Source organism: Gopherus evgoodei, chromosome 1, assembly GCF_007399415.2.
Source record: "Gopherus evgoodei ecotype Sinaloan lineage chromosome 1, rGopEvg1_v1.p, whole genome shotgun sequence".
Classification (NCBI taxonomy): Eukaryota; Metazoa; Chordata; order Testudines; family Testudinidae; genus Gopherus; species Gopherus evgoodei.
The window spans coordinates 38,592,129-38,615,828 of record NC_044322.1 but is presented as its reverse complement, the minus strand read 5'-3'; the positions used below and the strand labels follow the sequence as shown (position 1 = coordinate 38,615,828).

Sequence of the window (23,700 nt, the reverse complement as noted above, 5' to 3'; positions counted from 1 at the left end):
GGGGGGGTATGCCACCAGAGACCCTTTCTTACCCACTCTTTGAGCAGAAAGAACAGTTACTACAAATGCAGTTTTCATAGACGTGTAGAAGGGAGCAGGTGGCCACAGGTTGAAAGGGAGGCCTTGTATGATGTCTGAATACCAAGTTGAGGTCCCATGCGAGTGTAGGGCACCTGATTTGTGGGAAGAAGTTATCCAATCCCTTGAGAAACCTCCTTATAGGATGAGTGAAGATGTAAAAACCTTCTACCATAAGATATAACATAATAGCTGCCAAACACATATGTATGGAGTTTAAAGATAATCCTGTCATTTTTAGCTCTAAAATGTAATCTAGTACAAACAATAATAGGGAGGATGGAAGTGAAAAATATTTTAGGTCACACTAGTGTTTGAATTTCATCTACTTTTAGGTATATGTGTCACAAGTAGATTCTTTCCTGCTATGTAACCACATTCTTTTCACATCCTCAGAACAGGTTGTTTCTAACCCCGTGAATTGTGCCTTGAGTCAAAGAACCCCAAGGGTTGGGGTGACGGATTTGACTGCCATCATGAGAGAGGAGATGGGAGACAGTCCAGAGAGTGATCAGTTGACAAATAGTGACCTGAGTGAGATAAGGAAACCATGTTTGTCTTGGCCACGTCAGAACTTCAAGAATAACATTGTCTTTGTCTTTCCTTATCTTGAATAGCACCTTGGATATCAAGGGAGTTTGGGGAAATGCAAATAGAAGACCTAGACTCCAATGAAGCAGAAAGGCATCGTCAGGAAGTGGTGACTGCCTTTCAAGCACAACTGGAAGCACTTCTTTTACTTGGCTGTGGCGAATAGGTCCATCTATGGGATGTCCCAAAACTGAAATATGCAGTGGAGTACAGTGGGATCTATCTCCCATTCATGATATTGAGGGACACGCCTGATGAGGGCATCCACTGTGTTTTGTACACCTAGAAGGTAAGCTGCTGAGATGCTGATCTAGTTTCATGTGCACCAGTTCCAAAGCCTCTCTGCTTTGATGCAGAGGGAAGGCAATCTCACTCCCCTTTGACAGTTTATATAACCCTCACTGATCAGAGGGAGGAAATGGATACAGGCATTTCTGATTGCCCTGAGCTCCAGCAAGTTAATGTGCAGAGTGCACTCAAGAGAAGACCACCTGCCTTGAATAGTATGAGGGTCTAAGTGAGCTCCCCATCCCAGTACAGATTCATCTGTTGTTACTACTGATGTTGGGGATGGCTGAGTGAAGGGGAACCCTGCACAAACATTATGAGGGTTCTTCCACCAAGTCAAAGGATATTTTTTACTACCCAAGGCATGGAAAGTAGCGTGTTTAAACTCTGCTTGGCAAATAAACAGTTCTGTGCCATCCTTGGAGGCAGCGCATGTGAAGCCTCACATGTTTTATTACTATGGTGCCAATCTCCATATGTCCCAATAGCTGAAGATAGTTTCTGGCAGATGTTTGAGGGCTGATTTGTACTGTAGTGACTAAACTGATTAGCGTTATGAACCAGTGCGAAGGGAAGAATGGTTTGGCTGGTACTGCATTGAGGTAAACTCCTATGAACTCCAGAATTTGCACCAGGGTTAAGGTGGAATTTAAGGTGTTTAATTGTAGTCCCAGCCTGAAAAATAGGTCTACAACCCTCTAAGTGGCCATTGAAGCTTCATTGAGGGACTGCTTTTGAGCAAGCAATCATCATAGTATGGGAAAATCAGCGATCCTTGTCTGTGAAGATGAGCCACTACCAGGGAAAGAACTTTTGGGGACACTCAGGGTGCAGACAAGAGACTGAACTGGAGCATTGTGTATTGAAAGTGCTCTTGACCCACAGAGAATTGTAGGAACCTTCTCTTATATGGAAATAAGCATCTTGAAGGTTGAGGGCCAAGAACCAATCCCCTGGGTCCAATGATGCATTTATTACTGCAAGAGTTATCATATTGAACCTCTGAATCTTTATAAATCTGTTGTATAATATTAGATCTAGAATAGGTCTCCAAATGCCATTCTTTTTTATAACCAGGAGGTACCTGGAATAAAATCCCTTCCCTCTGGCATGTACAGAATGTCAAGTAATTTATTCTAGGACTCCTAACCTCTTTCAGTGGAATTTGCAAGGAGTCACCTATCCTTTATTGAGGTCCTGGAACTGTTTAAAATCATTGGCCAAGGACAGCGGAGGAGGCAAGACAATTTCATCTGGGGAAGAGGAAGAGATATTACTTGTAGGGGTAGAGAGTTGCAGGTTATAGAGATTTCTTTGTCCAATCTCACTTCCTGCTCCTCAAAGGTCTCTTGTGGATCAGGAACCCTACAGAGAAAGGCTGGTGGGGATTGTCTGTTCTTCTCCCAGAAAGAAGCATTAGGGGACCTGGATAATTGTTGATGGTAAGTCATCCAAGGGTCCCGGTACGGCCACTGAGGCAGTACATAAGACATGGGAGGAGGAAACCAAGGGTGTCCATACCAGCGGCTGGAGTGCATCTCTCACAAAGATTGTCTGACTTTTTAGAGTTCTTAGGATAGAAGATTCCTTGATAATGGAAAGGAGAGCCTTGGACAGTAATGTGGAAGACTGATGAAAAGTCCCCATCATCTTCCGCCTCCTTGTCACTTCATAGAGGTGGAGCACACATAGAGATAAGGCCGAGAGGTGCTTGGTACTGAGAATGCGTCAGTGCCAAACTGGGGATATTCAGGTGTTTCTGTTACTGCCAAGTCTGAGGAAATCAAAACTCTTGCAGTACTGTAACAGTGGATGGTACTGATGAGGTAAGTTGGGTAGAGGTAACTGTGGCAGAAGGCACCGATGGTACTGAAAATCTCAGGTGCTCTGATGCGTGGCCAGTAGGTGTTGGTCTAGCCCTTTGCAAAGCTGAAGTGCTGGGTACCGAGGTCTTGGTAGACTGTCAGAAGAGTCCAATTCAGAAGAACTGGTCTTCTTTTCTCTGCTGCTCCAATTACTCAATGATACCAATCTTCCAGAGCTGGAACCTTTAGGATTCTTAGGCCTGTTGGTGGTCACAGTACCTAAAGAACCTACAGAAATTGGTAGGTGCCAAAGAAGTTGTCTGAATTGGAGACTGTCTCTCTGAGGTAGATTCTCTACCCTGAGAACTTAAAGACCACTTTCTAGAGTCTTTTTAACAGGAGTCCAGAGATTTCTTATTCAGTGCTGTAGGGCATTGCTGTGCTGAGGAGGTGGAAGTGGCTGACATGTTCAGAGACCATTGTATGGGGGAGGAGGTCCCCCTGGCTGGGGTCAGAAGCTGGTCAGAGTGAGGTCTCCATTATGAGGAGACATAGTTAAAGTTCCTAGTTCTTTCTGGCCCTCAATTTTAATTGCAGACATAAATTACACTTTGGGGGAACATGTGACTCCCCAAGGCAGCAGACAAATCAGGAGTGTCTGTCTCTGACCAGGATAGCCTCTCGGCACGAAAAGCAGCGTTTAAGCCCAGGAGAACCAGGCATACCCTCCCAGGGCTGAAGTTCCCCTGAGGGGAGAAACAAAAAATCAAAAAGCAAAAAATAGGTGAAAGGACAATAGTCCTTATCCTAAAAGTATAAGTAAAATCTTTTAAACGTTTTTTTTAAATGCTATAAAAATTATTACAGCTAACTGATGAAGGAAATTCTAAGAACTAACACTAACTAGTAAGAATGAGATAAAAATACAGTTGAGGTAAGTTCAACTTGAATGCTGCTGAGGCTCCATCTCAGGCCAAGGTGGTTGAGAAAGAATGGTACCAGGCACGAGGCTGCAGTGGGTATATGCATGGGCTGAACAGACACAGCTACCTAAAATCTCTGATCTGAGGTGCATGGGGTGCAAGCACATCTAGAGTGGGGCACCCATAGGGATGCTACTTCAAGAAGAACTCTTTAGTTCTCCACAGTGCAGCAGCTTCAACAGGAGAGATTGAGGGAGGTCCCTGGTCAGGCTATCCCATAGCTCAGTGGAAGTTGGCAGATGTGCATTGAAATCCCTTCTCCTTCTCATGTGGAGGGGGACTTGAACTGGGAGTCTCCTGCATCTCACGTGAGTACCCTAACCACTGGGGTGGTTATGAGGCAGCACCTTCTCCTTGTCCGCATAAAAATGCCTTAGGTGCCTAACTTGAACAGAGGGTTCACAGCTGAGACTCACTAACAGGGCTAGATGCTGTAGTAAGAGGAGGCCCTGAGATATAAACCTTGGTATCAGAGGCCTAGTATGAGGCCTAAGGCCTGAACTAAAGTAATGGTCAAGACTTTGCTAACATAAAGCAAAGTTAAGCTATGAGCCAGAGGCAGGCCCTGCTCACAGAAACTGGCAAGGAAAGGGCTGATGCTGCAAAAAGAGACATACCTAAAAGGTACTGGACACCAGATATCAGAACATTCACATACTCCTACACTCCACACAGATAACAAGGAACAGGCTGACCCATCCCAATGACAGGGCCAAAAGGGTAATATGATAGATAGAGTTGTTTTGTTCAAACCAACATGTACAAGGTGAGAGGCGGCACCTTACTACGTGGAGGGATTGTACCTTGCTACGTAGAGGGGTTGCACCTCATACGTCAGGAGTGATGTGTAATTTGTTTGTACCTGTGTATAAGAATGCATCCCTGGGGTGGTGTCTTTGTCCAGGCTAGGGGACAGTGGAAAGTCCTGCCACTGACTGAGCTGAGTCCATTGACAGGGAACACATATGTACTGGCTAGCTGCACCTTAGCAGCATCTTAGACTTCGTTTGCCAGGGAGCTGAAGACTGTGCTTCTCTTCGACAATAAACCTGGCCGACGTGCCTTCATACCTTACTAGAGTCTGTGGTCATTGGGGGTTCTCTCGGGGTCTGCTGTGTCAGCTATCTGCGCAGAGCTGGGACAGCACACAGAGGGAACACACGCACGCAGCCGATTTATATCAACATTGAACAGAGCAGAGCACCACACCGGTAGCATCTGACAACAGATGCCTAAGTCCAGGCTACAGTGAGGTGTTTATCTCTAGGAGGGGCAGCACTTAGCACACACCCCTCTTGTCAGCATCTCTCATTGGCTAGTTTAGGCAACTCCCCACTTACGCCATGTATACACTACCATTTAGGTTGGTAAAAATGTTGTCACTGAGGGGTGTGAAAAAGCACACACACCCCTGAGCAACATAAATTTCACCAGCATAGGTGGTAGCGTGCACAGAGCTGTGTCAGTGGGAGAACGTCTCCCACCGACATAGCTACTGCTGCTCATTGGGGGTGGTTTAACTACGTCGATGGGTGAGCTCTCTCCTATCAGCTCAGAGTGGCTACACACGAGATCTTACAGTGCATTGGTACAGCTGTGCTGCTGCAGGCTCTCTAGTGTAGACATAGGATTAGGATACTGGCTTTTGTGAGTCACAGTCTAAGATGCCTGTCTCGCCTCATTCATGATCGATGGAGCCTAGGCACCTAACGCAGACTTTGTGGATCACAGTGCTGATCCTGTGATTTTCTAAATGCCTAAAAGTTAGGTGGAGTGACACTCAGCATCACAACACCTAAATACCTTAGTGAATCCAAGCCTAAGTGCTTTGGAAAAATCTCATAAAGGTGCCTATCTGTAGGCACCTAAATACCTTCAAAAATCTGTCCCTTAGATCTCATTGAAAGTCAGTAGGATTTAGGCTCCTAGGGGGCAAGATCCACAAAGGGACTTAGACATCTACCTGCCACCTTAGGAACCTAAATCCAATATTTAGGAAACATTCAGCTGCCTTTAAAGTCTGTTCGTCAGGTGCCTAAGTTTTCGCCAGTGGGCATGCGCAAAACCATCTAAGTCCTAACCCCATCAAGCTGCTCAGTGCCCTAGCTCCTGCTTAAGTTCCAGTGGGATATTTAAATGAGGCGTTCCCTGGCCTGTCTTGCCTGTGGGACTCAATCGGGTAGCACACCTACCAGATCAGGCCTGCATAAAATACACTGGGGATACCAATATCAGGAATTTTTCAGGCTATGGCATATGTGTGTTCCTGAATACCCAACAGCCAGGTAGTCACCTGAGATGTGGAGACTGTTTTCAAATCCTTGCTCTGCCTCATTTGAAGCAGGGACTAGAACAGAGGTTAGCAAACTATGGCCCTCGGGCCACATCCGGCCCATGGGACCGTCCTGCCCGGCCCCTGAGCTCTTGGCCCGGGAGGCTACCTTCAGCATCTCCTCTGCTGTCCCTCCTCCCCCACAGCCTGTTCCACTATGTACAAATACTCATTGGGGCAGAAAGAGAAAACATGAGAATGAATGCTAAGGGCTCTCACCTAGGAGACCAGTGGTCTAGTCCCTGCTCCAACGAATATGTATTTTATCAGTGCCTAATTTGTGGCTGGGGCACCTTTAAAGGCTTGGCAGTTCATCACCCCAGCACCTCTGGGCTTACTGCATCAGTTATTAAAGTAAAAAAAATTGCTTTAGCCCTGGCACCTTACTCCTTGAGCCTGGCACCTCTTTCATTACAAATTAAGCACTGTAATTTATACATAGAGGATCTGGTTCAACAGAAGAGATTGAAAAACCCTATCCCTGACAGTCTGATGGTTAAGGCATTCACCTAAGAGATAGGAGACCTGTGTTCAAGCTGCAAATCAGGAAAGCAGAGAATCACACCTAGGTTTTTCCACCTCTGAGGTGAGTGCCCCCATCAGTGGGCTACTGAGTATAAAGGTAGCACCACCACCCCTTTAGTCTTTCACTAGAAAGGACTGACCTGTCTTAGGCACTTAATTCCTTTAAGATTTTTCTCCTAGAGTCTTTTCTTGCTTCCACTGAAATCAATGGCTAAAGTCCACTGACTTCAATGGGAGCCGGAGCTGGACATCTGTCTTCTTGCATTTCATTATGTATTAGGTTATCACTCTACCTCTCATGTTCCAGAACTACAGAAACTGCATGGAACAAAGCAGAGAACTCACTTCATAAAAAAATAATAATAATAAAATAAAATAATAAGCGAATAAGCGCTGTGCTAGGATAGAAGTGACTTCTTAGCATTTTTTAAACACCATATCATTTTACATTATTATTTAATCCTTGCCCTGTAAACAAATGTATTATTATGGCATCATTATCTGGAACTATCAGCATATTTGCTAAAATCTAAACAATTATAATATAGTTACTTTAAAATGACTTAATGACATTGATGGCAATATCAAACAGCATCAATATAAAACACAATAAAAATATAATTTATCATACTCACCACTCCTTCACTGCTATGCAATTTGATATCCATCTGAGAGAGAGCTTCAATATTGCCAGCTTGTGCTTTAATATTAATCCCTTTTGGTGCATCCATACTCAAAGACCGAGTTGGTGATTCCAATCTGAAAGCAAGTAGAGGAAATCTGGCTATAGCATATTCTTAAAAAGTTTCTTTATTTTGTAAAATAATTTAAAAAAAAACCTTTGAACTTATAAAACATTCTGTGATAGTGATGTGAGGAATTCTATAAAAGATGATAGGTTCCTATTTCTTTATGCAGACTTGAAACAGTGGGTAGTTGTTTCAAAACCAACAGAGTATCCTGTATGACAGTGCAGAAAGAACTCAGGATCATACTATATGGTGCTTTAGGCACAAACACTGCAATTTGCGTTCCTAAGGTGTAGTTTTCAGTGAGACCATAATTGTTCTGATACAAATATTCATATTTGAAAATGCATTTTTATAATCTTTATTTTCACTTGATATAAACCAAAACATTCTAAACACAGTTGGTGAAATCCCAACCCAATTAAGTTTTGCCATTGACTTAAATGGGGCCAGGGTTTCAGGATTTCACTTGGTACATTTATGTGCTTGCTGTAAGTACCCTAACATCTGAAAAATACTTGAAATTAATCTGCCGAAAATACTCAGAAATAGCTACAAGTAATAAAGTTAAAGTCTAACATACACCAAACATATTATATAACAGTACCTGTGCAAACACATTTGGTGCCACAAGGTGGCAGGAAGGGACCATAGTAGCTGAATGGTTGCCTCCTTGGCTCAGCTACCTGGAATTAATGGGGTTCTGTTTGTAAAAGAGATCAGGATTTTTCCCACTTTTGGATATTTGGCATTATTTACAAAATTAAACAAGAAGATCAGAAACAATAATTAGGTTTGATTTCAAGCAATGCTTTCTATTTGCTCATTAAAAATCCAATACAAAACACATTGCAATAGGATATGTATGTATTTTGCTTCTTTCTGTGATTACCTAGTTAGGACCAGGTCATGTCAGAGCATCGGTACCTTTCAAGATCAGATCCTTGTGCACCTTTGCATTATTAGCTAGTTCTGCTTAATGATAGCAGACCCAATGTTAGGCCCTCAGCCATAGTTACACTGGATGATACTGAACTCAATTCTTCCTGCCTGTGTCCTTTAAAAAATAGTCTGTTTTAAAGAAAATGAATAATATAATGGCTCTGATAGTTTCTTAACTAATTTATTCCCTTAGGGTTGTAAACAGGAAAAAAGAATTGAAATCTTGTTCTTATTTGTACTGTACTTTTTTTTTCTTCAAACAAATTATTTCAATAATAAAGGCCTCTCACCTTCCTGATGGGGAACAAAGTGTCTCTCTTATAGTGGAGGGAATAAGGAAAGATCTCTTTTCCCTGCTTGGTAGGCTAGAGAGCCTGTGGGGGTGAAGGAAAGGAGAAGGGTTTCTCAGAATGACTGGGAGTTGACTTTTGTTGGAGATGAAACAGGCCCCCATTAACCAGTAGATGGCTCCAAAGGCTTCACTGGTGCTGAAGCACTTTGTGCCATAGGTTTTGTTAGAGCAGCCAGTGCCAACTGTGTGGCTTTGGGCCTCTCTTTGCTGGTATCATGTGACGGTACCATCTTGCATGGTCCTGTCCTCTTACGGTCCTTGGACTTATCAGTAGTGCCTGTACTGCAGGTCTCTGGGTGGTCACTGGAGCTAAGTCTCTCAGTGGAAGATGCTGAGGCTATTGACCTTGCAGGGGACCCTTTTTTGTGATGGTTCCTTGGTAGGTGAGCTCAGGGTTCATTTCTTGCTTTCTTTTTACAGCACGTGGCAAGTGCGGGGCAGCAGTTGATGGCGACTGTTGCACAGGACAGGTATTGGGGCCAGGGTCTGAGTCTGGCCACAATGCACTCAGTGTCGGGTCTAGCCATTTCACCGCCCCAAGCACGGCGGCATGCCGTGGGGGGCGCTCTGCCACTCGCCGGTCCCGCGGCTCCGGTGGACCTCCCACAGGCGTCCCTGCAGAGGGTCCGCTGGTCCCGCGGCTCTGGTGGACCTCCCGCAGGCATGCCTGCGGATGCTCCACCGGAGCTGCAGGACCAGCGGACCCTCCGCAGGCACGCCTGCGGGAGGTCCACCAGAGCTGCCTGCTGCCCTCCCGGCAACTGGCAGAGTGCCCCCCGCGGCATGCCGCCCCAAGCACGCGCTTGGCGCGCTGGGGCCTGGAGCCGGCCCTGAATGAACTGTCCATCATTAACATTTTTAGCTTCAGGTTATGGTTCTTTCAGGTTCATGCCTTTAAGCTGAGGCAGTCTGTGTATTTCTGTGGTATTTGCCCCTCCCCTAAGCAACAAATGTACCATGAATGCCTGTCACATACAGCGATGGTCTCATAGCAGGTGAGGTACCTATTAAACCCCGGGAATCTTGGCATAGCCCCATGTAGGGGAGAATTTCCCTGTAGGGAAGAACATAGAAAAAAAATACTATTCTAACCTAAGGAGTAACAGGGAGGAAATAATTTTTTTTCAGGAGGGAAAAACTAAGAAATGGAAATGAGTATCAAGTATAAACTTTTAACAGAAACACTAACATTAGTAAAGGCAGCAAAGACTTTCCTGTGAAGGGTTTTGCTAGAGATTCTGTCCCTTGTGAAGGGCGGTTGAGAAGGAACTGAGGGTGGTTGGACCGAACAGTGCTATATAGTTGCTGCTCACAGCACGAGATGGGGAGGATTTCCCCATCACCCCAACAGGCACTGCTATCGAAGATCTCTGATCCTACACTCAGGGACACAAGTGCACCTCAATTAGAGCACCCATAGGGACACTGCTCAAAATAAAATTAGTTTTTCTCATACTTGTTGAGGACTAGGGGTGCGGTGCCTCAAGCTGGCAACGTTTTGTACATTTTAGGAGCAACACCTAAATATTTGAACCCGGCCCTTTTTGCTGTCTACACAACCTCGTAGAAAGAGTACACCTGGGGCAAACACACTTTTGAGACTGTTGCCTAGCTTACAAGTAGTCTTGCACAGAATACAAATGACCACAGCAAAATCAACCAGTGGTCTATCTAATTCATTATTCTGTCTTTGACACAGATAAATATCAGATACTTTAGTGGGAGGCATAAAATCCCCAGAATACACAGAATATATCATGTGCAGGGAGTAAAATTTCTCTGTCTCCAGCTGGTGATCAATATGCTGAAGAACAAGCGTATAATTGTCATTTTGAATAGTGTAATTGCAGAAGCTATTATTCATAACTAATTCTTTTTTAAAAGCTATTTGCCTCAAGAATAGCTTATATACTATGCAAGTAATAAACAATGAACTTTAAATGTTCTTTTGAACTATTAGTAACTCACGGGAGCTCAATTTTGTGCCTTGGATAACAAACTACACTAAGGGCTTGTCTACATCAGAAAGTTGCAGCGCTGGTGAGGGAGTTACAGCGCTGCAACTTTGAAGGTGTACACATCTGCAGGGCACCACCAGCGCTGCAACTCCCTGTTTGCAGCGCTGGCCGTACTCCCGTTTTGTCTCGGGTGTAGAGGATCCAGCGCTGGTGATCCAGCGCTGGTAATCCAATGTAGACACTTACCAGCGCTTTTCTTGACCTCCATGGAAGGAGGAAGCCTCTGGTAATCAAGCTGGTCTCCTTTTCCGGTTTGCTCTCTCGTTCCCGGAACCCCGACCAAGCAGGTCTCCTTCCCTGCGGTTTGCTGGGTGGCTCCGGGAACGCGAGAGCAAACCGCGGCGAAGCTGGTCTCCTTTCCTGGTTTGCTCTCTCGTTCCCGGAACCCCGAGCAAGCAGGTCTCCTTCCCTGCGGTTTGCTGGGTGGTTCGGGGAACGCGAGAGCAAACCGCGGCGAAGCTGGTCTCCTTTCCCGGTTTGCTCTCTCGTTCCCGGAACCCCGAGCAAGCAGGTCTCCTTCCCTGCGGTTTGCTGGGTGGCTCCGGGAACGCGAGAGCAAACCGCGGCGAAGCTGGTCTCCTTTCCCGGTTTGCTCTCTCGTTCCCGGAACCCCGAGCAAGCAGGTCTCCTTCCCTGCGGTTTGCAGGGTGGTTCGGGGAACGCGAGAGCAAACCGCGGCGAAGCTGGTCTCCTTTCCCGGTTTGCTCTCTCGTTCCCGGAACCCCGAGCAAGCAGGTCTCCTTCCCTGCGGTTTGCAGGGTGGTTCGGGGAACGCGAGAGCAAACCGCGGTGAAGCTGGTCTCCTTTCCCGGTTTGCTCTCGCGTTCCCGGAACCCCGAGCAAGCAGGTCTCCTTTCCTGCGGTTTGCAGGGTGGTTCGGGGAACGCGAGAGCAAACCGCGGCGAAGCTGGTCTCCTCTCCCGGTTTGCTCTCACGTTCCCGGAATCCCCCTTGAAGCCGCCCAACAGCGCTGCAGTGTGGCCACATCTAACACCACTTGCAGCGCTGGTTGCTGTAAGTGTGGCCACTCTGCAGCGCTGGCCCTATACAGCTGTACTAATACAGCTGTAACAACCAGCGCTGCAAATTTTAGATGTAGACATGGCCTAAGTACCCATTGTGTCTAGTATCAGAGGGGTAGCCGTGTTAGTCTGGATCTGTAAAAGCAGCAAAGAATCCTGTGGCACCTTATAGACTAACAGAGGTTTGGGAGCATGAGCTTTCATCTGAGGAAGTGGGTATTCACCCATGAAAGCTCATGCTCCAAAACCTCTGTTAGTCTATAAAGTGCCACAGGATTCTTTGCTGCTTGTAAGTACCCATTAAGATAGCAGCTTTTTGGATGCTTAGTTACTGTAGTTTGACTTTTTCCTGATTTCATCTAGAAGAGCTATATATCTTTTCTGATACCTTTTAAGAGGAACATGATGTACATATTTGCTTCTGTTTGTTGAATCAGGGTCATTTTATATGAAGGGCATATATTGTATTTGGAAATATTCCAGTTACATTTGCAATTACATATTCCAATAAAAATCAATTTATGTGAAAGAAGAAAATAATACTATGGCCTTAGTTTTAAAAAGTTTATGTACCTGCAATTAATTGAAGGTTCAAAGATACCTCAAATCCCAAAGGCTTTGTCAATATTTAAGTTGTATCATAACTATGAATCTCTCTCTATTCTGTGTTCATCAGCATAATATCTCAGCACCTTCCACTACCAAGAGGAGGGACATGTTGTTTGTGTGTTTGCTTATTGTAGGTCTAAGAAGGCTATATTACATATTGAACCGAAGACAGTGTAATCTGTGGACATGTTAATATGCTCTGAGTATGAGTTCCACAGTCTCATTATTATTTTCATTTGCTGCAAATTTTTTGCCAAATAATTTTGAATAACAGAAATTGTAAAAATCATATTCTGTGGCCATGACTCCCCAACATTCCAGCCTCTTCAGGGGTCACCTTGAAGAAGAATTTCTGGACAAAAGCTCCATGAAACCAGGTATAGCTGAGATACATCAATGACATTTTTATCCTTTGGACAAACAACCTAAACAACCCTCGTAGATTTCCACCACAACTTCAACAACCAGCAACCATCCATCAAACTCTCTCTAGACCATTTACATACCAGCATCAACTTCCTGTATACCACAGTCAGCTTCAGCAGTGGAACCCTACAGACAACTATATACAAGAAACCCAGAAGCACCATACCTACCTTCACAGTTTGAGTAACCATCTCAAACACACCAAGAAATCTGTTATCTACATCCAGGCCCTCAGATACCACAGAATATGCTCCAAGGAGAAAGTCCAGGAAACACACCTTTACACACTTAAAACTGCCTTCACCAAACAAGGATGCTCTATCAGAGACATAGATTGCATCATGGAATGGGCCACCCAAACCTGCTTCAGTACAAAAAAAAATAACCCTCCAACTAAACAGTCGTAGCCGTCACCTTCCACCCCACACTGGAACCCATATGGGGTATCATTAAACAATTACAACCCATATTCAATGAGGGGACCACATGCCTAAAGAAATCTTTTCCAAACCCCCTCTTCTGACCTTCAAACAACTGCCCAACTTCGCTAGCTTTCCACAGACCAGGACACACCAACTCAAAGTGTCACCAGACGCTGCCAGGAAATACAGACATATCTCCACTGCTACAATGATAAAAAAAACAAAACCCACAACACATCTTTCAAGATCCATGAGTCCTATACATGCCTATCACACCATGTGGTATACCTCATCCAGTGCCCTAAATTCCAAGATAACAACTATGTGGGTGAAACCAGACAATCACTACACTCTCGGATGAACTCACACAGAAAAATGATAAAAGATAAAAACAATGTATCACCCACAGATGAACAATTTTCACAAAATGATCACTCCATATCTGACATCTCTGTCCTTGTCCTCAAAGGAAATGTGGACAATGCCTTCAAAAGACAAGTCTGGGATCTTAAATGCACAACTTTTCTAGAAACTAAAAATCATGTTCTTAATAAAGACACTGGATTTATAGTTTATTACAACAATCTGTAATCTCCTGAGTCTGCCCCCTTCAACTTTTTGTACTATGACTGCAGGGTGTTAATGGGTCACTTCACCTTGAATGGTCCCTTCGAATATTTATTAACTACTACTGCTAAACAATTTGTTCCACCTTGTATTTTGTTGTAACACTCTGAGTACCTTTCCCAGACCTGAAGAAGAGCTCTGTGTAGCCTGAAAGCTTGTCTCTTTCATCAGCAGAAGTTGTTCCCAATCCTTTAATCATTCTCTTGGTCCTTTTTATCAACATGATAACCCAACATGCAAAAAAGAAAAAGAAAATATGCTATATGAGACATAATTCATCATTTTCTTTGGCTGCTTTAAAAGATTTAGAATCTCTCAACTTTCACTTCAAGTAACAATTCCTAATGAAATGAAAGATTTAAGCTAGTTTGACTTTAATCATTTCTGAGAATATCCCAGTTAGATTCACTATTGTTGATTCTGTTCTACCTTCTTGGGTCTTCAGGTTGTGTTAAGGTTTATTGTTCTTCTTTGAGTGCTTGCTCATATCGATTCCAATTAGGTGCGTGTGCACCGCGTGCACGTCATTGGAAGATTTTTACCCTAGCAACACTCAGTAGGTCAGCTGGGCGCCCCCTGGATTGGCACCACTATGGCACCGGATATATACCCCTGCTGACCCAACCGCCCCTCAGTTCCTTCTTACCGCCTATGTCGGTCGTTGGAACTGTGGAGTGCGGTTTTACTGACCTCCACCTCCCTAGCTACTCATAGTTCTCTAGTTATTTTTGTGTATATAGTTCAAAGTATATAGTTATAGTTAATTCTCATCGTTCATAGTTAGTGTTATAGTTAAGAGGGGTTTGGGGATTAGCCCCTTCCCTGCACCCGGTGCCGGGGCCCATGCCCAGTTCACCGGGTTTCAAACCGTGCTCGGCCTGTTGCAAGCCGATGCCGACAGGGGATCCACACGACTCCTGTCTTAAGTGCCTTGGGGAATCTCACCTGGCAGATAAGTGTCGCATTTGCAAGGCCTTTAAGCCTAGAACAAAAAAGGAGTGGGACTCTCGGCTAGAACAGCTCCTCATGGAGGCGGCTCTTACCCCTCAGCCTTCAGCACCAAGCGGGCAGAAGCGCCTCCTCGGCACCGGACTGCGCCGGTACTGCCAAGGCCTCTCGGCATCAGCCGTCACCGGCACCGAAGTCGACTCGGCACCGCTCCCTCTTCCCGAGTTCAAGAAAGCCTAAGACTCCTGCTGCTTCCGCGCCACCTGCACCACAGCCGGACGACAAACGACACAGTCGATTCCGGTCCCACAAGGGCCGTTGAGTCCGGTGCCTGTCAGCTCCCCGGCGCGAGCCTTGGTTGAGCTTACTATCCCCTCCATGCCGGAGACATTCTCAACAGCGAGGGATCTGATTACCATGACAGAGTCAACGCTGCCTCGTCCCCCGGAACCGCCAGTGCGGGTAAGAAGTCTATTGGCAAGCCTGCCTTCATAAGACCATCCTCTGTTGGCACAGCAGAGCGGCACCATTCACAGTCACGGTCCCGCAGACATTCTAGGTCCCGTCAGCACTCCCACTCCCGACGCCGCTCGCAGTCCCGGTACCGTTCTCCTCATTGGTACTGGTCGCACTCGCGGCACCGTTCAGTATCCCGTTCACCGGCCCGCTACTCTCAGCACTGCTCCAGCTCCCGGCACTGCTCCAGGCACCGTGACTCCCGTAGCCGCTTCTGACATCGAGCCTCGAGATCTCGGTCAACCTCCCAGCACCGCTCCGGTCGCAGGTCCCAATCTCATTCCTGGTACCAGTATGACTCCCGGTACCGGTCCCCGATGCCGAGTAGAGCAAGGTCCGCTAGAGACAGAGACTCTGCCCAGGGCTTTTCAGCCCCTCCATGGCCATCCAGATACGCATCAGTGTCCTCCCACGCAGACAGCTCTTATGCACAGGACCGCGATTCCGATGTGCCCACCAGAGTCTTCCAAGAGACCCAGGTCCAGGACCAAGACCCCCATCAGTGGTCATTCTGGACACCTTGGGTGTACCACCAGGCCCACGGCGTACCAGTAGTTTCATCCCGCTCTGACTCATCAGAGCACCAAGTGCCAGAGGCGACAGTTAGCCGTTCCCCTCCGACTGCTATGGATGAAGCCCCAGTTCACCCATCGGACTCCCAGGTTCCACTGGAGCAGGAGGTCGCCCAAGAGCAAGAGGCCACACAGGACCCACTCGTCCCTGGCATCTCCTCTTCCTCTTCTCCAGATGAGGCGGTGGCAGGAACATCCTCCTCGGGCCCTCCTCCAATTGACCTGAGAGCCCATCAGGACCTCCTGAGGAGGGTAGCACTCAATATGAACCTCCAGGTGGAGGAGGTCCCGGAGGTAGAGGACCCAATAGTGGACGTTCTGTCGGTGGATGCCCCCACTAAAGTGGCCCTACCAGTTATTCAGACCATCCAGGCCAATGCCGATACTATATGGCAGTCTCCAGCCTCTATCTCTCCTGCGGCCAGGGGAGTCGAGCGTAAATATATGGTGCCCTCTAAAGGGTACAAGTACTTGTATGTCCATCCTCCTCCCTGCTCACTAGTCGTCCAGTCTGTTAATGACAGGGAATGCCATGGCCAGCAGGCGCCAGCCCCGAAATCTAAGGAGGTTAGGCGAATGGACCTACTCAGCCACAAAGTGTACTCGGCAGGTGCCCTACAGCTCTGAGTGGCAAATCAACAAGCCCTGCTTAGGCGCTATAATTATAACACCTGGGCGGTGGTGGATAAGTTTGCGGAGCTACTCCCTCAAGACTCCCACCAAGAGTTTGCTGCCCTCTCGGAGGAAGGGAAAAAGGTGGCTAGAACTTCCCTCCAGGCCTCGCTGGATGCAGCTGACTCAGCAGCCAGGACTTTGGCCTCGGGTGTTTCTGTGAGGCGCATCTCATGACTTCAGGTTTCAAACCTCCCACCAGAGCTGCAGTATACCATTCAGGACTTGCCATTTGATGGTAAAGGCCTCTCCTCAGAAAAGACTGACCTCAGGCTGCAAAGCCTGAAGGACAACAGGGGCATAATGCGTTCTCTCGGCATGCATATGCCGGTGACCCAACGCAGGCCTTTCCATCCCCAGCCTCACCAACCATACTCTGTGCCTAGACAAAGACAGGACTTTGGCAGGCAGCGCGACCGAGGCGGTCATAGACGACCATCAGGACCCCAGGGGGGGCACTATCAAGGTCCCTCGAAACCACCACCAGGACCAAAGACGAACTTTTGAAGGTGCGCCCGAGGGCAGCGTACCAGTTACAGGCCAGGATCCCTCTCCTCCCTTCTCCAACCCTCTCTCCTACTTCCTCCCGGCGTGGTCCCAGTTAACTTCAGATCGCTGGATCCTACGCATGGTGGAGTAGACGTACCCCTTCCAATTTATTTTAACTCCGCCCTCCCACCCTCCAACCCTATCCCTCTACAGGGACCCCTCTCACAAGCAATTCCTCTTACAAGAGGTGCGGACGCTTCTCGCCATGGGAGCTATAGAGGAGGTACCAATGGACGAAAGGGGCAAGGGGTTTTACTCCTGTTATTTCCTAATCCCCAAGTCGAAGGGAGGTCTCAGACCTATCCTAGACCTGCGAGGACTCAGCCAGTTTATGATAAAGTTGAAGTTCCGCATAGTGTCCCTGGGGACCATTATCCCGTCCTTGGATCCTGGAGACTGGTACGCCGCCCTCGATATGAAGAACGCATACTTTCACATCGCCATTTTTCCTCCACACAGGAGATACCTCCGCTTCATAGCTAACCATCAGCACTTTCAGTTTACAGTCCTGCCGTTTGACCTTTCTACAACCCTGAGGGTATTTACAAAGTGTATGGCCGTAGTCGCTGCCTACCTCTGCCGATGTCGGATACACGTTTTTCCGTATCTGGATGATTGGCTCATCCGAGGGGCCTCCGAGACACAAGTCACCCAGCATGTGGGCATCGTCAAGGACCTATTCACACGTCTAGGCCTGATGATCAATATAGAAAAATCCACTCTGGTTCCCACACAGAGGTTAGACTTCATAGGAGCTATCCTGGACTCCAATCTAGCCAGAGCCTGCTTACCACAGCTGCGGTGTCAGGCGATGGCAACAATCATCCGAGGTCTACAGAATTTCCCAACAACCTCGGCTCGCACTTGTCTCAGTCTCCTGGGTCACATGGTTGCCTGCACATTCGTAACCAAATACGCCAGGCTTCGCCTCCACCCTCTCCAAGTTTGGCTCAACTTGTTATACCGTCCAGGCAGGAACCCAATAGACACGATAGTCACCATTCCCCCGAGCATCCTAGGCTCCCTAGACTGGTGGCTAACACCCTCCCTGATGTGTACAGGGCTGCCATTCCATCCGCCCTGACCCTCAATGTCCCTGACGACGGATGCATCATCTCTCGGCTGGGATGCTCACCTCGGACACCTTCGTACTTAAGGCCTCTGGTCATCTCAGGAGCTGGCATTACACATAAATGTCCGAGAATTGAGAGCAGTCCGCCTGGCGTTCCAGGCGTTCCAGCAACATTTACAAGGCCGTTGTGTCTCAGTGTTTACAGACAACACAACGGCCATGTACTACATAAACAAAAAGGGAGGGACACGATCCTCCCCCCTTTGTCAGGAGGCCATCCAACTCTGGGACTTTTGCATAGGCCACTCGATAGATCTGGTAGCGTCCTTTCTCCCAGGGGTTCGGAACACTCTGGCGGATCGACTCAGTAGGTCCTTCCTGTCTTACGAGTGGTCGATCCGCCCAGACGTTATTCATTCTGTTTTCCATAAGTGGGGATTTCCCCACATAGACCTGTTCACTTCCCGCGCGAACAGGAAATGCCAGATGTTCTGCTCCTTCCAAGGTCTCTCCCCGGGATGAATCTCGGACACTTTCCTGATGCCATGGAAGAGCCAGCTCCTTTATGCCTTCCCACCATTTCCGCTGGTTCACAAGGTCCTGCTAAAACTCTGCATGGACAGAGCGCGCCTCATCATGATCGCTCCAGCGTGGCCCAGGCAGCACAGGTACACCACATTGCTTGACCTGTTATGGCAAAGTACCTGTCTCTCCTCTCCTAGCTCAGTCCTCCTCAGCCTTGGAGACACAGGCTTGGGCAAAGCAAAAGCCCTTCACAGTCACGCAGGGTCTGGCTGATCCCTTCTCAGTCAGGCCCTTGCTCTGTTTTCCCTCTCCTTCTGGGGAGAGTGCAACCTGCCTTGCAAGAAAAGTTTTTAGAGTTCAGCTGCCTCTACTCGCTGGCAGCTACTCTACTTCTCTCCTCCCCCCGCTGCTTCCCTGCCAGGGAGGGTTTAAAAAGGTCTCCAGCCATTGGGGCCAGCTGAAACTAATTACCTCCCTGGTAACCCCTGTTCCAGCTGAACCTTATTCCTCCATGGTTAAGCCTTCTGGGACTAATTACTACCCCACGCTTGGTAGCTAAGTGTCCTGAGTTTGCCACACTGTCGATAGCCAACCCAATTATCCTGCCACTTCACCCAGACCTCATAACTCAGGACCACAGCAGACTTTGCCACCCGGACCTGCAAGCCCTTCACCTCATGGCATGGCTGCTGTGTGGCTAAACCAGTCAGAGTTACGTTGCTCTGCATCAGTACGACAAGTCCTCCTGGGTAGCAGGAAACCTTCCACCTGGTCAATGTATCTGGCCCAGTGGAAGCGTTTCTCCTGCTGGTGCGAAACACATAATCTTACTCCCACTGAGGTCTTGATCCCCTCTATTTTGGACTACCTCTGGTCTCTCAAACAGCAGGTCCTAGCAGTATCATCACTGAGGGTACACTTGGCAGCCATCTCTACCTTCCACCCAGGGGAAGGTGGCCATTCCATGTTGTCATAAACAGATAGCTAAGGGTTAATGTCTCTTTCACCTGAAACACCTGACCAGAGAACCAATCAGGAAACTGGATTTTTTCAACTTTGGGTGGAGGGAAGTGTGTCTCTGAGTCTTTTGTCTGTTTGCCTGCTTCTCTGAGCTTTGGAGAAGTACTTTTTATTTTCTAGTCTTCTGTTTCTAAGTGTAAGGACAAAGAGATCAGATAGTAAGTTCTATGGTTTCTTTTTGCCTTAGAAGTCATGGTTCCTGTTTTCTTGTGTTGGGGTGCCCTCCGGTGTTTATCTTCTGAACTGCAGGTTCTCTGTTGCCTCCTGAAGTCTGCCTAGCAACAGTGCCTTTTCCCTTTTCTCTCTCTAGCTAATGTTCAATTAAGGGAAACCAGAAAAACCACTTAATTTGCATGCATATAAGTGCTGGTACTTGCCACCTAATGGGAGGGCTATTGCATGACAAAAGACCCTTAACAGTCTTCTCGCTTAACATGCAAACCACAAACTGCTAGAGAGAGCAGAAAAAAAAAATTTCTCTCTGGTTCCCTTTTAAAACCAAACTGTTTCTCTCTGCTAAAAAGCCCTTAGCAGAGAAAAGAAAAATATAATATTCCTACTGGCTTCTGGATTCTGTCTATATCCCGCCGCTGCACACCATGACATAACCTTATTCCCAGATTCTGGACCTTAGCGTCCAAAATTTGGGGGTTAGCATGAAAACCTCCAAGCTTAGTTACCAGCTTGGACCTGGTACTGCTGCCACCACCCAAGTAAAGCCACAGATACCCTACTCTTCAACCTCACCAGTCTCCAGTAACTCACCTCGGCCCAGTGACCCATCAGATGGAAGATGCTTTAAGTGTAATGAACCGGAACATATCAAGGCCAACTGTCCCAAGAACACCATGCGAGTGCAATTCATTACACCACCATCACACCAAAGATCCCCAGGCCCGGATGCCTCTCAAATACCCTTGGAGCGAAGGGAAAACTTGAGAGTGGGCGGAAAGAAGGTTACTGCGTGGAGAGACACGGGGGCACAAGTGTCAGCTATCCACCAATCCTTCGTTGACCCCAAATTCATCAACCCAAAGGCCAAAGTTACAATTTACCCCTTCATGTCACAAGCTGTAGACTTGCCTACAGCTCAACTGCCTGTCCAGTACAAAGGCTGGTCAGGAATGTGGACTTTTGCCGTCTATGACAATTATCCTATCCCCATGCTACTGGGGGAAGACTTGGCCAACCAGGTGAGGCGGGCCAAGAGAGTGGGAATGGTTACCCGTAGCCAAACCAGGCAAGCTTCCAGACCCATTCCTGTTCCTGAGCCGTCCACAGAGGCCCCGTCTGTGTTACCAGAGACCCAGACAAAGGTAGTGGACCCGGATTCCATGCCTACCACTGAAACAGCCACAGCATCTCCAGTCCCAGGCCCGGAACTGGAACAGCAACCAGCACCAGCAAGTGCAACCACATCTTCAAACTCAACGCCAGAGGGCGCCAGCAAGCCACAACTGGCAGAAGCAAAAGACAGCCATACCCAAAAGGCTCAGCCAGAGCCTGAAATACCCTCAGGTGCACCAGCGGAGAGCGGTTCACCAGCAACGGAAACAACCCCATCACCTACATCGCTTCCAAAGGGACCAAGCCCAAGTCCACAGTCTGAGGAAAAACTGGTGACCCCAGCCTCAAGGGAACAGTTCCAGGCTGAGCAGGAAGCAGATGACAGCCTTCAGAAAGCGTGGGCGGCGGCACGGAGCACCCCACCGCCTCTCAGCTCTTCAAATCGATCCCGGTTTGTTATAGACCAAGGACTTTTATACAAGGAAATTCTTTCTGGGGGACACCGGGAAGAATGGCAGCCGCAAAAACAGTTGGTGGTTCCAACTAAGTACCGGGAGAAGCTCTTAAGCTTAGCCCATGATCATCCCAGTGGCCATGCTGGGGTAAACAGAACCAAGGACCGGTTGGGGAAGTCCTTCCACTGGGAGGGGATGGGCAAGGATGTTGCCAAGTATGTCCGGTCTTGTGAGGTATGCCAAAGAGTAGGTAAGCCTCAAGACCAGGTCAAGGCCCCTCTCCAGCCACTCCCCATAATTGAGGTCCCATTTCAGCGAGTAGCTGTGGATATTCTGGGCCCTTTCCCAAAAAAGACGCCCAGAGGAAAGCAGTACGTACTGACTTTAGTGGACTTTGCTACCCGATGGCCAGAAGCAGTAGCTCTAGGCAACACCAGGGCTAACACTGTGTGCCTGGCCCTAACAGACATCTTTGCCAGGGTAGGTTGGCCCTCTGACATCCTTACAGATTCAGGGTCTAATTTCCTGGCAGGGACCATGGAAAAACTGTGGGAAACTCATGGGGTAAATCACTTGGTTGCCACCCCGTACCACCATCAAACCATGGCCTGTTGGTGGGCTTCCCTCTGGAGTTCTATCTGTCTTCTGTGGGCTGCCTCATCTTCTTCTAGTTTTCTTTTGTGTGCTGCCTCTGGTCAGTCAGTGAAAAGGAATGCTATGCCATTGTGTACGCCCTGGAGAAGCTACGCCCATATGTTTGGGGACGGCGGTTCCAACTACAAACTGACCATGCTGCACTAAAGTGGCTTCATACTGCCAAGGGGAACAACAAGAAACTTCTTCGTTGGAGTTTAGCTCTCCAAGATTTTGATTTTGAAATTCAACACATCACAGGAGCTTCTAACAAAGTTGCTGATGCACTCTCCCGTGAGAGTTTCCCAGAATCCAGTAGTTAAAAAGTGTTATTAAAGTGTAAAAGTCTGTTAGTTATATACTTAGTAGTATATGTAAAGGTGCATGTGTTGTATTAATCTGTTTATTTTCAAGTTCTAGAAGGAAATTGCCGCCAGTGAGCTTCCCCACTGTCTGCAATTTGGGGGGCGTGTCATAAACAGATAGCTAAGGGTTAATGTCTCTTTCACCTGAAACACCTGACCAGAGAACCAATCAGGAAACTGGATTTTTTCAACTTTGGGTGGAGGGAAGTGTGTCTCTGAGTCTTTTGTCTGTTTGCCTGCTTCTCTGAGCTTTGGAGAAGTACTTTTTATTTTCTAGTCTTCTGTTTCTAAGTGTAAGGACAAAGAGATCAGATAGTAAGTTCTATGGTTTCTTTTCTTTGGTATTTGCATGAATGTAAGTGCTGGGTGCTTTGATTTGTATTCTTTTTGAATAAGGCTGTTTATTCAATATTCTTTTAAGCAATTGACCCTGTGTTGTATCATCTTAATACAGAGAGAACATTTGTATTTTTTCTTTCTTTTTTATATAAAGTTTTCTTTTAAGACCTGTTGGAGTTTTTCTTTACTTCAGGGAAATTAAGTCTGTACTCACCAGGGAATTGGTGGGAGGAAGAAATCAAGGGGAGAGCTGTGTGTTGGATTGCTAGCCTGATTTTGCATTTCCTCTGGGTGAAGAGGAAAGTGCTTTTGTTCCAGGATTGGGAACGGAGAGGGGGACTCACTCTGCGTAGTTTCACAGAGCTTGTGTCTGTGTATCTCTCCAGGAGCACCTGGAGGGGGGAAGGGAATCAGGATTATTTCCCTTTGTTGTGAGACTCAAGGGATTTGGGTCTTGTGGTCCCCAGGGAAGGTTTTTCAGGGGGACCAGAGTGCCCCAAAACACTCTAATTTTTTGGGTGGTGGCAGCAGTACCAGGTCCAAGCTGGTAACTAAGCTTGGAGGTTTTCATGCTAACCCCCAAATTTTGGACGCTAAGGTCCAGAATCTGGGAATAAGGTTATGTCACATGTTCTCACACCCTATTGTTTCGAGGTTCCTCAAGGGCTTGGAGCGCTTATCATAGAATCATAGATTATTAGGGTTGGAAGAGACCTCAGAAGATCATCTAGTCCAACCCCCTCCTCAAAGCAGGACCAATTCCCAATTAAATCCCCAAATGGCCCCCTCAAGGATTGAACTCACAACCCTGGGTTTAGCAGGCCAATGCTTAAACCACTGACCTATCCGCCCCCCCAAGTACGCCGCCCAGCCCTGTCCTGGGACCTCAGCCTGGTTTTAACCAGACTTATGTCTCCCCCGTTGGAGCCGTTAGCAACCTGCTTGCTACTCTACCTGTCTTGGAAGACAGCTTTCCTC

At 47.3% G+C, this 23,700-nt stretch overlaps 1 protein-coding gene across 3 annotated transcripts in view; it reads right to left on the bottom strand.

Moving 5' to 3' along the window:
* Positions 1-23,700, bottom strand: part of SGCG (sarcoglycan gamma) — a 204,878-nt gene that overhangs the window by 2,644 nt on the left and 178,534 nt on the right. For all 3 annotated transcript variants that reach the window (XM_030562005.1, XM_030562022.1, XM_030562014.1), the window contains exon 7: positions 7,238-7,361. In XM_030562005.1, the coding sequence (XP_030417865.1) occupies positions 7,238-7,361 (124 nt within the window). The remainder of the gene's footprint in view (positions 1-7,237; positions 7,362-23,700) is intronic.